The sequence below is a fragment of the Nematolebias whitei genome, chromosome 17 (genome assembly GCF_014905685.2).
Source record: "Nematolebias whitei isolate Nwh7 chromosome 17, NemWhi1, whole genome shotgun sequence".
NCBI lineage: Eukaryota > Metazoa > Chordata > Actinopteri > Cyprinodontiformes > Rivulidae > Nematolebias > Nematolebias whitei.
Window position 1 is genome coordinate 8,109,398 of NC_056514.1, and position 17,594 is coordinate 8,126,991.

A 17,594-nucleotide genomic window follows, 5' to 3' on the forward strand; every position below is an offset into this window, starting at 1 on the left:
ACTCACTCACTCACTCACTCACTCACTCACTCACTCACTCACTCACTTCTTCCTTTTTGAGTTGCTGGGGCTCACTGGTGCACATGCCCAGCAGTCACTGTGTGAGAGGTGGGGACACACCCTCCAGTCCATCACAGGGACACAAAGAGACAAACAACCATTCCGTCTCTCATTCTCACCTAGAGACAATTTAGTTACCAATCAGTCTAACATGCATGTTTTTGGTCTGTGGGAGTGTTATGGCCTGAGGAAACCGGAGTACCTGGAGAAAACCCACGCATGGACAGAGAGAACATGCAAACTCCACCCAGAAAGGTCCAGAAAGGCCCTGGCCTGGATTTGAACCGGCGACCTGCTCGCTGAGAGGCAGCAGCCTACAAATGATCTATTCCAGATAATTAGATTTTTTTCCAAAATAATCCAACAGTAAATATTTCCAGAATATTTCCAGAACATCTGGTTTAGAATTCAGAATGTGGGTCTGGTCTAGACTGCGGAGTCTGCAGAGTTTCAAAGTTATATTTTTACAGAGTATCGTGTATGACTTCACCCTGCTTCCACAATAACAGTTTAAAACGTGAAAGTTACTTTTTTTAGTGCTTAACATACATTTTATGTCTGACCCTTTTGAAGAGACAAATAACAGCAAAAAGTGTTGTTTTTATAAAATGCATTTTATTTAATGTGGAACCAGTGACCCGAAAAGAAAGAAGCAGGTAAAAGATAATGGATGAATGTTTTTTTTAAGTCTTAGAAGCCTGGAGTGAAGCCTCAACAAATTCAGAACAAAGTTAACATGTTTGTCTTTGCATGTCTGTTTTTGTCGTCAGCGTTTGATGAGTTGGTAGAAGCTTACTCTGAGCAGGCCCGAGGTCTGTTGGATGGAGGGGCAGACATCCTTCTGGTTGAAACGATCTTTGACACAGCCAACGCCAAGGTAACTTTGTTCTTCTCTGAAACGGGGAAAGAATTACAAGTAATCCTCGAGTGAAATCCTTATTGGATAAAGTCCATCATCACATAAAATCTGTGCACCTACACATAATTAGCTACATTAGCATGCTTTGCTGTAGCAGTGGCATTTTCAACACATTATTACACAAAGCCAAACAAACACTAGTAGAAAGCGAAGATTCAGATGTTCCCTCTCACAGGGCAGAAACATGAATAACATTTGTAATTTTACTACTTAACGTGTTCAAAACATGAAATGAGCCAGTCTGAAAGCTGACTGCTAATCCCTCCTTGTAGAAAGAGGATGTCCTCTCGGTGCATAAAATGACAGTTACTGTCAAGTAAGGTTGTATTTTATTTGATAAACACGAATATCACATCAAATACAAAATACAATACACACTGTGACCACACACATTATTGTGCAGCAAATAAGTTTGTCAAGAAACTTGTATAGTTTCCATAAGTTTCCATGAGCTCTAGAATTGCGCCGCTCAAGGTGGCTGCATGTTGGAGCAGCTCTGTTACTTTCATTCTGAGATTTTGCTTTTGGAAACTTTTAATTCCTCTTTTTCTGGATGTAAGTCACATTTTTGGATGATTGTTTCCTCTGGTATCGATGCTGTGCAGCTGGAAGGATTTTTATTGAAGCTTTTGTTAGTTTTGGACATTTGTTATGATGCGTAACCATGGCAACAAGGCAATTTTCTACAACCAACAGCAGCTGATTAACATCTCAAAAGCTCAAATAATATCTCAGCTACAGCCCCAAATCTCAAATGAGTTGAAAGGATGTTCTGTGGACGCATTCTCATCTACCTGACAGCTGTACTCGAGTGCCTGAGCACTGAGGTCCTGGAACTAACAGGAAACATGACTCATGACAGCAGAAGGACAGTATCGTCCCTCGGCACATACAGTTGGCTGTCCGCAGTGACAAGGAGCTCGGCAGACTGCTGGGAGGAGTGACCATCGCTCTGGGAGAAGTTCTGCCCGGCACTCGAGAGGTCCTACAGCCCGGGGGAACCGAGAGGCCAGTCGAGTCTGGGTGGACGGATCGGACGGCAACTGCAGCCAGTTTCTTAGGATCCACTGTGGGATGGACCTTTACAAGAGATCCTTCCTGTCTACAGCTATCAGCATCTATAACATCTCTTAATGAAATGAGGATAAGTTACAACAACAAATAATTTCCCTTTGGGATTAATAAAGTATTTTTGAATTGAATTTGAATTGAATTGAATTGAATAAGTACCTGGAGCTCTGTTAAGTGATGCGCTGCAGTAATTCAGGTGTATTTTAAAGTGTTAAAAGAAAGGGACTTTATTAATTTAAAACGCACATTCTGTCTGCTGCACACTGTCAAACAAATGTTTGGGGAGCTCTTTAATGTTTACCTTCTTATTTGTCGTCAGGCTGCCCTGTTTGCCATCGACCTGCTTTTTGAGAAGAGCTACGAGAGGAAGCCGATAATTGTACGTTTATACTTCACTCATGTTCCTTTGATTTTTGTTAACTTGTTTTATAATTGGCAGTTTGTTGCTTATAAAATAAAAAATACATTAATTGGTTGATTTAGCTTAAAGTTAAATATGAAATGACTGTAATTTCTGGACTATAGAGTGCACACACAATAAATAAAAATAAATAAATAAATAATTGTACATATATAAGCCGCGGGTGTTCACGTTGTAACATGAGATATTTAGACAGAAAGATGTTACACAAAAATAATTTTTAAACTTAATTAAATGCATACCAGTAATATACACAAATACAGTTGAAACCAGAAGTTTACATACACTATTTAAAAAGACACATGCATTTTTTTCACACTGTCTGACGTAAAATCAGAACAAACTTTTTCTGTTTTGGGTCAGTTAGGATTACCAAAATGTTTTCTATTTGCAAAATGTCAGAATAACGAGAGTGAGATTTTTTTAAGGCAATTTTTATTACTTTCTTCCAAGTCAAAAGTTTAAATACATTAAGATTACTATGCCTTTAAAGAATTTGATGATATGTCTTTGGAGCTTCTCATAGATTTATTGATAACATCTGAGTTACTCAGAGACACACCTGTGGATTTAATTTAAGGAACACCTGAAACACACTGCTTCCTTGTGTAACATCATGGGAAAGTCAAAAGAAATCAGCGAACATGTCAGGAAGAGAATTGTGGACTTGCACAAGTCTGGTTCATCCTTGGGTGCAATGTCCAGATACCTGAAGGTGCCTCGTTCATCTGTACAATTATAATCAAGTACAAACAAGATGGGAATGTCCAGCCATCATACGGCTCAGGAAGGAGACGGGAGACAGGAGACTAAGGACACTATCCTGACTGTGAAACACGGGGGTGGCAGCATTATGTTGTGGGGTTGTTTTGCTGCAGGAGGGACTGGTGCACTTCACAAAATAGATGACATCATGAGGAGAGAACATTATGTGGAAATACTTGAAGCATCATCTCAAGACTTCAGCTAGCAAGTTAAAGTATGGGCTCAAATGTTTTTTCCAAGTGGACCATGACCCAAAGCATCCTGCCAAACTGGTACAAAGTGGCTCAAGAAGAACAAAGTCAATGTTCTGGCGTAGCCATCACAAAGCCCTGATCTCAGTCTTATCGAAAACTTATGGGCAAAACTGAAAAGGCACATGAGACCATGGCAGCCTCCAAACATGGCCCAGTTCCACTAGTTCTGTCAGGAGGAATGGGCCAAAATTCCTGCCACCTATTGGGAGAAGCTTGTGGAAGGATATCCAGAACGTTTGACCCAAGTCATACAGTTTAAGGGCAAGGGTACCAAATACTAATGAAGTGTATTTAAACTTTTGACTTGGAAGAAAGTAATAAAAATTGCCTTAAAAAATTCTCACTCTCATTATTCTGACATTTCACAAATAGAAACATTTTTGGTAGTCCTGCGACCTGTTCGGTAATTTCATTGGTCAAATTTTTTATTTATTTTTTACCTTTATTTGAGTAGGTAGTCTCATTGAGTCACGAGGACTCACCCCGCAAAAGAGACTTGTATTGGGCAGCTCTGTGAGCGCTCAGTTGAGACGAAGCTTTAATGTTTTTGGCAGCAGGAAGCTCGTTAGCCCATTAAAAAAAAAATCCATAAATTAACCACAGCATTGTATAAGCCGCGGGGTTTAAAGCCTGTAAAATAATGTAGTGGCTTATAGACCAGAAATTACGGTACCTTATTTTTCTCTAAAGATATTATAATGCAGATTTAAACATTTGCTGTGTTCACTGTTTAACTGTAAATAAAATAGGTTTTATGAGATGTACAAAACACTGCATTCATATTTATGATTTTGATCTGTGATTTACACATCTGAATTTCTCCAGGATTGGAATTTAAATTATTTTTAGCCCATGGCTACTGTAGTTAAAAAAAATAGTGATAACATTACTTTAAATTGGACTGAAAACAGAGGATCTGTAAAATAAAGAGATGAGCAGGTTTGTAGATTTACTTTTTTGTCTTGTTTAACTTCTCCTCCAGATCTCAGGGACAATTATTGACCGGAGTGGACGAACCCTTTCGGGTCAAACGGGCGAAGCTTTTGTAGTGAGTGTATCTCATGCCAAGCCGCTATGGTGAGTTACTGCATATAACAGCTAACACATTCACCTCCAAGATTTGTAAAAATACTCCCAACCAATTAAGTAGCACTTTGTTTCTCATTTTGTTGCAGTATTGGCCTGAACTGTGCCTTGGGGGCCACAGAGATGAGACCATTCATTGAAGTCATTGGCAAAAGCACCACAGCTTTTGTAATTTGTTATCCCAATGCAGGTACTTTCATCTTCTTCTTCTTTCAGCTTTTCCCTCTTCAAGGGTCTCCACAGCGAGTTATCCCCCGCCATCTAGCTCTGTCCTCTGCATCTTCTGTCCTCACTCCAACTACCTCCATGTCCTCTCTAACTGCATCCATATATTTCCTCTTTGTCTTTTTCCTGGCAGCTGCATTTCTAACATCCTTCTACCAATATACCACTGTCCCTCCTCTGGACATGTACAAACCATCTCAGTCCATGTCTCTGTCTCCAGACCATACAATATAGCTGGTCTCACCACTGTCTTGTAAACGTTTCCTTTGACCTTTGCTGACACCCTTTTGTCACAAATCACTCCTGAAACTTTTCTCCATCCACTCCATCCTGCCTGGACTCTCTTTTTCACCTGTTGACCACATTCCCCATTTTCCTGGACAGTGGACCCCAAGTACTTGAAGTCCTGCACCTTTGTGACCTCTGCTCCTTGTAGCTTCACTGTTCCACCTCCTCCCTCTCATTCACACACATGTACTCTGTCTTACTACGACTGACTTTCATTCCTCTTCTTTCAAGTGCATATCTCCACCTCTCCAAGTTCTCTTCCACCTGTTCCCTGTTCTCATCACAGATCACAATGTCATCTGCAAACATCATAGTCCACTGGGATTCTTGCCTGACCTCATCTGTTAGTCGGTCCATCACCAGAGCAAACAAGAAGGGGCTCAGAGCTGATCCTTGATGCACTCCCACCTCCACCTTGGAGCTATCTGTCACTCATACAGCACATCTCACCACTGTCCTGCTGTCCTCATACATGTCCTGTACTAGTCTAACATACTTCTCTGCCATTCCAGATTTCCTCATGCAATACCACACCTCCTCCCTCAGCACCCTGTCATACTTTTTCTAAACCCACAAAGACACAATGGAGTTCTTTCTGACCCTCTCTGTACTTCTCATCAACATCCTCAAAGCAAAGATGGCATCTGTGGTGCTCTTTCTTGCCATGAAACCATACTGCTGCTCACAGATAGTCACCTCTCATCTAAGTCTAGCTTCCACAGCTCTCTCCCAGATCTTCATTGTGTGGCTCATCAACTTCATTCCCCTGTAGTTGCTACAACTCTGTGCATCACCCTTGTTCTTAAAAATGGACACCAGCACACTTCTTCTCCATTCCTCAGACATTTTCTCACCTTCAAATATGAGTCAAAAACCTCACTGCCATCTCTTCAAGACATTTCCAAACCTCCACTGGGATATCATCAGGTCCTACTGCCATCCCCTTCTTCCCTCACTAATCTTTTCCACTCCCTGGTCCACTGTTTCTATGGCCTTTACTCTTCTACTCTTCTTTCTCTTTCATTCTCTTCATTCATTAGCTCCTCAAAGTACTCCTTCCATCTTCCCATCATACTCTCCTCACTTGTTAGAACATTACCATTCCTATCTTTAACAAGCCTAACTTGCTAAACATCCTTTCGAGCCTGATCTCTCTGTCTCGCCATCATATGCCTTCTGCTTTGCCTTAGCTACCTCCCTCTTTGCTCTACGTCCCATCTCCTTATATTCCTGTCTCCTCTGTCATATTTCTTCTTGACTAACCTCTTTCTTTGAACGGCGTCCTGCACTTCACTATTCCACCAGGTTTGCTTATCATCCATTCTCTGTCCAGATGACACACCAAGTACCTTCCTACCTGTCTCTCTAATTACTGTTGCTGTAGTCATCCAGTCATTTGGAAGCTCTTTCTTACCACCCAGAACCTTTAACAGCTCCTCTCTGAATTTCTCACAACATTCATCCTTCCTAAGCTTCCACTGTTTGGTTTTCTTCTATGATTTTACTCTTTTTCTCTTCTTCACAACAACAGTCATTCTACACACAACCATCCGATGCTGTCTGGTCACGCTCTCCCCTGCCACAACCTTACAGTCTCCAATTTCCCTCATGTATCCTCTTCTACACAGAATGTAGTCGACCTGTGTACTCCTTCCTCCACTCTTATAGCTCACTCTATGTTCCTCCCGCTTTTGGAAATATGTGTTGACTTCAGTAATTTCCATTCTCTTGGTGAAATCCACCACTATCTGTCCTTCCTGTTTTTTTCCCTTGGCACAAAACATACCCATCACTTCCTCATCCTCTGTTTCCTTCACCAACATGTCCATTCAGGTCTGCTCCGATCACCACTCTTTCCTCCCTGGGAATACTTTCTTATCACTTCATCCAGATCTTTCCAAAATGTATATTTCTCTTCATCATCACATCCAACCTGTGGAGCATAACCACTGACAACATTTAGCATCAGACCTTCTACTTCTACCTTCAGGCACATCATCCTATCTGACACTCTTTTCACCTCTACTACATTCTTTGCCAACTCCTTCAGGACCACCCCTACTCCATTTCTCTTTCTATCCACACCATGGTAAAACAGTTTGAACCCTGCTCCAATGTTGCGAGACTTGCTGCCCTTCCACTTGGTCTCTTGGACACATAAAACATCTACCTTCCTTCTCTGCATCTTGTCTGCCTGCTCTCTACCTTTGCCTGTGAGCTGTGACAATTTAGAGTTGCAACACTCAGTCCTACATTCTTGACTTTCCTCTTCTCCCTCTATCTCCTGACATGTTTCCCTTTTCGTGGCCTTTGACTAACAGTAGCACAATTTCTGCCAACACCGGTGTTTGTCAACAGCACCGGTGGTGGTCGTTGTTAACCCGGGCCTCGACTGATCCGGAATGGTGTCGCTTAGATGAACTTTCCTATTAGTTTTGACAAAAGTGTTTTACGTGATTCCCTTCCTGACACAACCCTCACCATTTACCTGGGCTTGGGACCGGCACAAGAGATACACTGTGCTCCCTAGTGGCAATACTGGTACACCATTATTACTGAATTTAAAATATTAGAATGGTTTTGCATGTGATTTTTTTAAAAGCTACTGCTGCTAACAAGCTAGCATTCACTACTATTAGCTTCCCTGCCTGTGCCGCCTTTTATTTTCATCTTCAACTTCATACCGCTGCATGGCTTTGTGCACGCTCCTGCATGCCGTCAGGTAGTGCTGTACTTTTTTTGTCTTACGGCACACAGCTGTTGAAGCTGTACCATCGCAGCCGTCGCTGGGTGAGCACAGTGGAGAAACAGCTGAAAATCTTCTTGACATTACTCCTGTAGTGATTCGTGAAACCACAATGCTTCCTCTACCATTATCCAAAGAGGACACCACGCCCTGACAACAGAACCCTGAGATACCCCCCACCCTCATCCCTCCGCCACTGCAAATTCCTGTAACGACCAGGGAGTGGAGATTGTTGCCAAGGGCTGGTCGCCACAGAAAACGTGGCTTCGACCTGGTATTGGTAACTTAGTGCTCTGCTAATACGTTTAAATGTAGAAAAACTGTATTAGCACCTGGACGCTGTTTAGTTGGCAGCGTAGTTTTGAGGCACACATCTTCCTTTTGAGGATTAGATGGGTACCTAAAATCTGCTTGGCTCCTGATTAGTCTGTTGAATGTGTAAATTATTCCTTTTTTTTCTATCTATCTTTTGCTTTCTAGTTCATTCTGCTTCCTGTAACGTCCTCAACTGTTGCTGAATCTTGATGCAAGTATGTCATCAAGATTTCTGTAATGATTCAGGATGAAGAGATTTTTTCATCTGTGTTTTTGCTAGGTCTTCCCAACACATTTGGAGGGTATGATGAAACTCCTCAAGTGACAGCATCCAGTTTAAAGGTAATATTTTTTTTGTCTTGTTCAAATTGTTGTTTTAAAGAACTGCATTGATACGTTGCATCTTTGTTTTTGTTTATCAGTGAAAGTACTTTAATCTGCAATTCAGCCATTCAACTCGTTTATAACAGTCTTCCTACTGTCCACAGACTTGGACCAACCGTTTATTTTTGTTTGTTTCTTTTTTTTTTTCCTTTCTTTTTTTCTTCTTCTTTCGGCTGCTCCCTTCTTCAGGGGTCGCCACAGCGAACTAACTCACACAAAGACTTGGCAATTATTTTTACACCGGATGTCCTTCCTGACGTAACCACAGAGAGCTGCCGTGTAGGGTGCCCGAGGGAGCAGATGGTGGGAGTTAAGGGCCTTGCTCATGAGCCCAGAGTGGGGCAAATGAGGGTCCAGGCAGATGTGGGTGTTTCACATATTCCACCCACAATTTTTGACATTATTGGTACTGGGAGTTGAACCAGTGATGATCAGTTGACAGCTCAGCTCCTCTCTTCATATAATTTCCCTCTGGGATTAATAAAGTATTTTTGATTTTGAATTGAAGTGAATTGAATTCACCCGAGTGTCCAAAACAAACTGCTGCAATTCAGATGACGCAACTACAAAGTCGATCATTGATCTACGACTTATCTTAAGTTATATTGCACATTAAAACAAGTTAATAACAACACAACATCAACCACCATTTTCCAAGTGCTGTAAATTCTGACTTATTGGCATTTTTTTTAGTTCTTGTCTAGTTTGATTTTGGTAAATACATCACCAACTATCCATGATCAAAGTGCAGACAATAAAGTGTAGGTACTTTTTATCTGACTGTTGACTTGATGCTACTCAGAAGTTGGATGGATTTGGCAAAGTGGACACTGGAGACTCAACAATTTCAAGTTTCATTTGTAGTTTTTCAGTGCAGAAGATCTTACACTAACTTTAGCTTCAATCCTTTCCGCCACAACGTCCTTCCCAAATTTACTTTATTCTGTCCCCTCTCATCCTTTTAGTTTCTGTTTCTTCTTTCAGAAGAAGATAAAAGCTTTCGACTTGTGTCTGTGATTCCATCGTTCTCTCTCGCACTCTGTTTACATCCAGGGATTATTTGACCGATTCAACATCTGTTAAGCCCATACGAAGTGTCCTTGTTAATGTTCAAATGTAAACAAAGACTTGTGATTGACGGCAACGAAACCTGACTGTAGATTTAGCTAATTAATTTCAAACAAAACACAAGACTTTGTGTAGTGGATGATTGGATGAAGCATATTTATTGATCATTTTATGTCATGGATAATACACTCATTCAACCTTTATTTATACAGGTTAGTCCCATTGAGCCTCGGTGACTCATTTACAAGAGAGACCTGATTTTAACAAAGAATGGAGCCAACAGTGCACAACAAAGACAACAATAGACAATCATAAAGGATGCGTACAAATTTATTATTATTAATAATTTTTTACACACATGCCATGTACATACAGACCTTTTCCAGAAAATAAGAATATCATGTAAAAGTTGTTAAACTCCATAATTCCATTCAAAAAGTTAATTTTTAATAGATGATAGATTCAGGGCCCACAATTTAAACAATTTCAAGTATTTATTTGTTTATTTTTACATAATTTGGGCTTCCAGCTCATGAAACCCACAAAAACAGGATTTCAAAAAATTAGGGTCTGTATATCCATCCATCCATCCATTTTCTTCTGCTTATCCGGGGTCGGGTCGCAGGGGTAGCAGCTTTAAGTAGGGGGGTCCAGACTTCCCTCTCCCCAGCCACTTGGGCCAGCTCCACCAGGGGAATCCCAAGGCGTTCCCAGGCCAGCCGAGAAACATGGTCCCTCCAGCATGTCCTGGGTCTTCCTCTGGGTCTCCTCCCGGTGGGACGTGTGTGGAACACCTCACCAGGGAGGCGTCCTAACCAGATGCCCGAGCCACCTCAACTGTCTCCTCTTGATGTGGAGAAGCAGCGGCTCTACTCTGAGTCCCTCCCGGATGATAGAACTTCTCATCCTATCTCTACGGGAGAGCCCAGACACCCTGCGGAGAAAACTCATTTTAGTCGCTTGTATCCGTGATCTCGTTCTTTCAGTCACAACCCAAAGCTCATCACCATAGATGAGGGTAGGAGCATAGATCGACTGGTAAATTGAGAGCTTTGCCTTTTGACTCCGCTCTCTCTTCACCACGACAGACCAGTACAGCGCCCGCTTCACTGCTGACGCTGCACCTATCCGCCTATCGATCTCACGCTCCATTTTTCCCTCATTCGTGAACAAGACCCCGAGATACTTGAACTCCTCCACTTGGGGCAGGACCTCCTCCCCGACCCGGAGAGGGCACTCTACCCTTTTCCGGCTCATACAGGGTCTGTATACAAAGGATTCAAATCAAAAGCATTGAAAAGTGGCACTTATCCACAGCTTCTATGCCTTTAATAATCTTTGCTTAGGTATCCAGACTCGAGTGCATCAAAATACAAGCAACCACTTTTAAAACTTGTTCAAAACAACCATTTGATTCCTCTTCTCATGCTATAAATGTAGACAAATGCTTAGTTGTCAACAAAAACTGCTTAAGTTCTTAAAATGCTGATTGAAGCCTTGAACATAAAAAATGTGATATTGTTTTGTATCAGCGTGTTTGTGGTGTCAGTAAAATGCTTTTTTTATGCTGAACTTAAAAACATATGCCTCAGGTCTGTCATATAAAGTAGAATCTGTTTGACTCGTTGAGCCAGCCCTGGCTGCTTCACTGCTGCTCTCCTCTCAGATAACCATTCTTTATATGTTGCAGGAGTTTGTTATGGATGGACTAGTAAACATTGTGGGAGGATGTTGTGGTACCACTCCATCACACATCAGGTCAGTGTAATGTCTCTTAAGTGCTGAGTGTTTGGACAAGTGGCCTCCAATCTTGGTCCTGAAGGGTCACTATTCTGCATGTTTTACTTGTTTCCCGGCTCCACCACACCTGATTCAATCACCCATGGATCCAGAGCAGGTGTATTGGAGCAGAGAAACATATCAAACATGCAGGACAGTGACCCTCCAGGACCAGGGTTGGACACTCCTTGTTTAGATGTTTCTAAAATTTGACTTTATTTTCTTCTCAAAGAGCCATATCTGAAGCAGTCAAACACTGCCAGCCAAGAGTTCCCCCTGCTGCTATTTATCAAGATCACTTGCTGCTCTCAGGTATTCTCATTCACTGTCATCGTTTATCTGAAGGATCTCTAACATGGTTGTCTGCCAAACTGTTTTTTAAATTAATTTCAGAAGATCAGGTCTACAGAAACATGAGAACAGTCAGATGAGCGCAGCCGCTAATAAAAAGTTTTAATAATTTACACTGAGTCTGATATTATTCTTGCACCAGTTTCAACTTGAGGTATCAGCTGGGATGCAGATATTTGTTGCAGTTAATGGGAGAGGGTGTTTTTTATTTATTTATCTGGATTTAAAAGCAGCAGGTGTCCTCAGCATTTGAACCGGAATGATTTTATTATCCTTGCACAGTGAAGTACAACAAAATTACTTTTTGTACGGCTGTCCTAAAGATGGACAGAAATGTACAGGGGGCTGCAGCTTCTAAGATGCGCTGCCCCTGTTGCTTATATAAGAAAAGGGGAAGAAAACATAAGGAGAGAGGTATTAAAAAAAGATCTCTCACACCGTGTCCTTGACAGGGCATGGTTTGAGGCATCAAAAAAATCTACCACAGCAAGGCAACATAAATAGACATAATGCATATGCGTGTGGAGTGGGTAGGGGGTGGAGGTCCCAGCACAGCCGCCATGTGAGCGACACAGCCCTTTGGTGCCTTTGCATCTCCTAGGCTGCTGCACCAGTGGAGGCATTGAGTTTGAAGGTTGTAGCACAGCACAGTCCAGAGCCCCCCCCCCCCCACACACACAGCCATAGTCCTGATAAGAGGTATTTGTTTATCAGCCAGCTTGGTTGAGCTCTGTCGCAGGATTACGACCTAGGGGAATGGAGGGGGTGGGGAGAGGGACAGAGCGCCTTTGTTTCCACTACACCCAAGGAGAAATTTGAGATAGTCCACCTTCCAAGGCCAGATCCAGATTCAGATATCAACATTGTTTTGTGTCTGGCTGAACTCCTAAATTTCCGTGTCTGCCTTAACAGTACATTCACTCACGGCGACTCTAAACATCCGAATTTGATTATTTATGCCAAGTCGAGCTTACAACTCCTCCAAGATTTATTCCTTCCAACCATTCGTGGACATTGCCAGGAAAGTTCCGATACAGCACCACATAGTTCACACACAGTCTTGAGTGTTGCCAAGCTCGGCACATTCTCCACATTCCAGGCAGCTTTAAACAGCTGCTGATGTTTATTTGTCCAGATTTGTTGACAATCCAGCTTTCCACAAACTCCAAACAGTAAAATCCAGTTATTGTAGATTCAATTATGTTTCCTTCGAGGTAACAGGGTCCTCTTTACCCTGACTACCTGTTGAGAAAATTTGATCAATTCCATTGAGAGACCAGCTGTTCAAATCCATCGTTAACAATTCAGAAGGTATGCAAAAAAAGGGGCTCTGAAAAAGGTTCACAAAACAAATAGCAAAGCAGGGACAGGCGAGGGACGGAGCAGAGGAGGACATGTCTGCCTTCCACCGAGAGCAAGCAGGAAAAAAAAAACAATTAAAAAAATACCTTATTTGGGCAGCACAATGGCTTAGTGGTTAGGACTGTTGCCTCACACTGCCAGGTCCAAACCAGGGTTCAATTCCCGGGTTGGACCTCTTGTCTTTCTGTGTGAACTTTTCATGGTCTCCTTGTATTTGTGTGGGTTTTCTCCAGGTTCTGTTTCCTCCCACAGTCCAAAAACATGCACGTTAGGCTGCCTTCAGGCCCAGGCCTCCCTGTGATTTCTGTGGGATTTGTCTGGTTAAATCAATCAGAATATAAATAAAGAAATAAAGGTTAAATAAAAAAGTAAAAAAAAAAAAAGATAAATAAAGGAACAAATAAAGTCTTTCACAAAGGCTTCCATCACTGTGTCCGACTGATTGAAGAGCCAAAGTAGTGGAGGAGAAGCGGTCTAAAAAATGGTCCACCCAGCAGTTAATGTCCGTTTCCACAAGCGGTATGTTGATGTTTCCTGACGATGAGGGATCCGAAGAGTGAATTAGGGATGGTGCCGATCCGATCCAGTATTGGTATCGGCATCTGATACCAGCATAATTTACGTATCGGATTTTTCCGATCCACGTGCCGATATTTCCGATCCATGATGCATGTCTGTGGTTGCCCTGCACGTTGGCTTCAAACTATGGAATGGATTTCCTGAACGGAGGCTTGTCTCATGAACCCAGAGTAATAAGACCCGCCTCACATTCAGCAAATCCATTTCATTGTTTGCAGCCAGCTACAACGTGAGGGCTGAGTTAGCAGCACTGTGGCTAACGGTTAACCAACTTTTCATCGAAACATGTCCGCTGTGTGGAAGTATTGTACGCTAGAAACACAACAAAACAAGACGGCAACGTGCAATGTCTGCAGAGCCATAGCGCCACATTAAATCGCGGTAAAGTTAGTTTTACGTTGGACATTTGAGCTCTGTGGCTTCAGCGGGGCGCTACTCTCGCTGAATCCGAAAGAGGCGACTCGACCCTGCCCAACCGCGTCCATTCTGCCGCGCTCAGTCTGCCCGTCTCTGAGGAGGGACAGACTGAGCGCGGCTGCCCCAAATCAGGCTGCCTGCTTCGGATTGAACAAGATGAAGACGTCGCTGAAACCACGGAGCTCTAATGTTTACAGAGTAGTTGCCAAACTTCATAATTAATGACCAACTCCTATCAGTTGTAGAAAATGAAGGATTTCACAGTTTGATATTTGCATCCAAGATATAGTTTACCCTCCAGGAGATATTTATCAGTACAACAGTAGACAATCATAAAAAAACATGATTTGAAAATTATATATATTAAAAACATAAACAGCTACATTATAAAGTGATGTAAAATACTAAAAACAGGAACATGTCTGTTGGTTTATGCCATGAACTTAGCAGATGTTTGAAGCCATCCATCCATCCATCCATTTTCTTTACCCGTTTATTCCATTTTGGGTCATGGGGGTCGCTGGTGCCCATGTCCAGCAATCACTGTGCGAGGGGCAGGGTACACCCTGGACGGGTCGCAAGTCCATCACAGGGCCACATAGAGACAAACGAGACAAACAACCATTCACTCTCTCACTCACACCTAGGGACAATTTAGAGTTACCAATCAGCCTAACATGCATGTTTTTGGACTGTGGGAGGAAACCGGAGTACCCGGAGAAAACCCACGCATGCACGGAGAGAACATGCAAACTCCACCCAGAAAGGCCCCTGGACCGGGGTTTGAACCAGGGACCTGCTCGCTGAGAGGCAGCAGCTCTACCAGTTGTGCCACCGTGCTGCCCGTGTTTGAAGCCATTTAACATTTTATTTAATTCATTTATTCATTCATTTAAAAGAAACAAAATTTAAAAAATCATCAAAAACTTTTTGTTTTTGATGATTTGATGAAAAGAGTGCAGAAAGAAGAAAAAAAAATCTTATCTGCCCCTTATTTAAAAAATATATAAAATAACTTTAAACAATCACCTAAATTAATCACTTTAATATCCACTTTAAAACTAGGAATAAAAATAAACGTGTTTTGTGTTGGAATTTAATTCTAACTTTAAAACTTATCCAACATTAATAAAACTCACCTCAAGTTGCCTTTTTGGACATGCATGCAAATATTTGTACAAATTGTACTTGAGGAGATTATTACAGCCTCATATAAAATCAATGATGATCATGATATCGGAACTGGATCGGTATCGGCCGATACTCAGACTTATGTATCGAGATCGGATCGGAAGTAAAAAAAGTGGATCGATGCATCCCTAGAGTGAATGTTCATAGTTTATGAGATGAGTGATTTTTCTGCACTGAAATATAACAGAGAATGGAAGTAAACCTTAATGTTTTTGGTGTAAGAAATTCAAGTGGGTAGGAGTTAGAATGTGGAAAAGAAGAAAGGTAGGTCTTTTGTTTGGTTGACCGAGACAGCACAGAGTTAGAGAGAGAGGTGACTTTGGACACTACAGAGTAATCTTTGGCCACCTCAATCATTTAGGGAAGGACTTTTAAGCAGGTTTTTTTCTTCTTCTTTCAGCTGCTCCCTTCTTCAGGGGTCGCCACAGCGAACTGTCGCACTAAGACTTACCAATTATTTTAAACACCGGATGTCCTTCCTGACACAACCACAGACCACCGAGCTACCACAGCCCTCTGTGTGGAGCAGAGAGCTGCTATCTAGGGTGCCCGAGGGAGCAGATGGTGGGGGTTAAGGGCCTTGCTCAAGGGCCCAGAGTGGAGCAAATGAAGGTGGAGGCAGGTGTGGGTACTTCACCTTTCCCACCCACATTTTGATGTTGTCTGTACCGGGAGTTGAACCAGCGAGCTTCTGATCACAGGCCTACCTTCTCTAACCTCTGTGCCACCACTCCCAGTGTAGGAAAGGACTTAAGCAGTATAAAAACTAAAATGCATAATATCCTCAAATGATTGAGGTGGTCGGTTTACTTACTTACGCACACGCACACACACACGTGTGTGTATATACTGGTGTGTATATACAGAGGGTATTTCCATGTCTCCACTTTGCTATAGGAGACAATAATCAAATTATTTATAGTAAAATCCTGCAGCAGTGAGAAAACCAGTTAAGAAAAAGATCCATCATCTCAGTCAGGAGCACATAACTTCACAAGTGCCACTTGTGAAGTTATGTGAGAACAATTACAGAGACATTTGTAAATAAATACTTGAATCAGTTTTGAAGAAACAAAGTGTTTGTCTTTTTAAACAACATTTTTTGCTCTGTAGAGGGAAAATGAGTTTTTCCTGTTTCTGTAACGTGCAGTGTGAATTAATTATTTGTTTCAACTTGTAGGTTTGGAGCCATTCAGAATTGGCCCGTTCACTAACTTTGTAAACATCGGCGAGCGCTGCAATGTGGCCGGGTCCCGCAGGTTTGCCAAACTGATCACGGCTGGGCAATATGAGGTGGTCATGATTATTAATAAAATCACAAAAACAGATTTATTAGGCTGATGTTATAAAACATGTTTGTGGGGCTGTGTTTTTGTGTTACTTCCTCAGGAGGCTCTGAGCATCGCCAAGACCCAGGTGGAGATGGGAGCTCAGATCTTGGACATCAACATGGATGAGGGCATGCTGGATGGACCAACAGCTATGGCCAGATTTTGTAACTTCATTGCCTCTGAGCCAGATATTGCACGGGTAGGACAAACAAAAATTTTAAAAACTTGTAAAACACGTTTATCCCTTGTTTCTGCACATGTACTCTTAGTCTAAGTTTTTCTTACTGTTTTCTTTGTCGTCTATTTAAAAATAGTATGTAGTAAGAGTTATTTTATGTATTGCATTTATGTTTTTTCCCATGTCTATACATTTGTGTGTTAGTAAAATATCTCATGCCACATGGATGGACATCTACCACTGATTAATGTTTGGAGTCGATCTGATTAAAGATGTTTGCCACATCTAATCAACAACGGTAGCTCAGTGATAGCTCAGGCCAAGCATTCAACTCTTCATAAGATGATCACTTTGCAGTCAAAAGTGGCTCAACTCTAGTTTGAAATATATTGCTTTCCCTTTTTTCTACTCTCACGTGGTCACAAATGAGATATTTAAGGTTATTACTCAAATAAGTATTGGAGGCTTTTCAGAGCACCCTTAGTATGAACGGTCGTGTCACAGACACTTCTGTATGAAGATATATCAGTCTCAAAAGTAGCATTCAATGAGGTGTGTATGCATTCAACAGAATGTATTTTAATCGTATGCGTACAATAAGATCAACAAGGGTACTTGTTGGAGAAAATCTCAGTCACTAACGTTAGGCCTGTCACAATAAACAATAAATCAATTAATCGCTTGATAAATGAAAAATTTCAACCTGATTTTCATTTATCAGCTTTATCGTTTCTTCACGTTTCTCTGTTCCTACTGAAGACACTATATGACAAAAAGCTCAACTCTGGTGTTCTTCACTGAACC

General features: G+C 41.8%; 1 protein-coding gene across 1 annotated transcript in view; it reads left to right on the top strand.

The window, feature by feature from the left end:
* mtr (5-methyltetrahydrofolate-homocysteine methyltransferase) overlaps positions 1 to 17,594 on the top strand; it is a 103,835-nt gene that overhangs the window by 9,486 nt on the left and 76,755 nt on the right. The window contains exons 5-13 of the mRNA XM_037691576.1: positions 831 to 937; positions 2,370 to 2,429; positions 4,473 to 4,567; positions 4,666 to 4,766; positions 8,431 to 8,492; positions 11,293 to 11,360; positions 11,614 to 11,693; positions 16,462 to 16,574; positions 16,671 to 16,811. Coding sequence (XP_037547504.1) covers positions 831 to 937; positions 2,370 to 2,429; positions 4,473 to 4,567; positions 4,666 to 4,766; positions 8,431 to 8,492; positions 11,293 to 11,360; positions 11,614 to 11,693; positions 16,462 to 16,574; positions 16,671 to 16,811 — 827 coding nt within the window. The remainder of the gene's footprint in view (positions 1 to 830; positions 938 to 2,369; positions 2,430 to 4,472; positions 4,568 to 4,665; positions 4,767 to 8,430; positions 8,493 to 11,292; positions 11,361 to 11,613; positions 11,694 to 16,461; positions 16,575 to 16,670; positions 16,812 to 17,594) is intronic.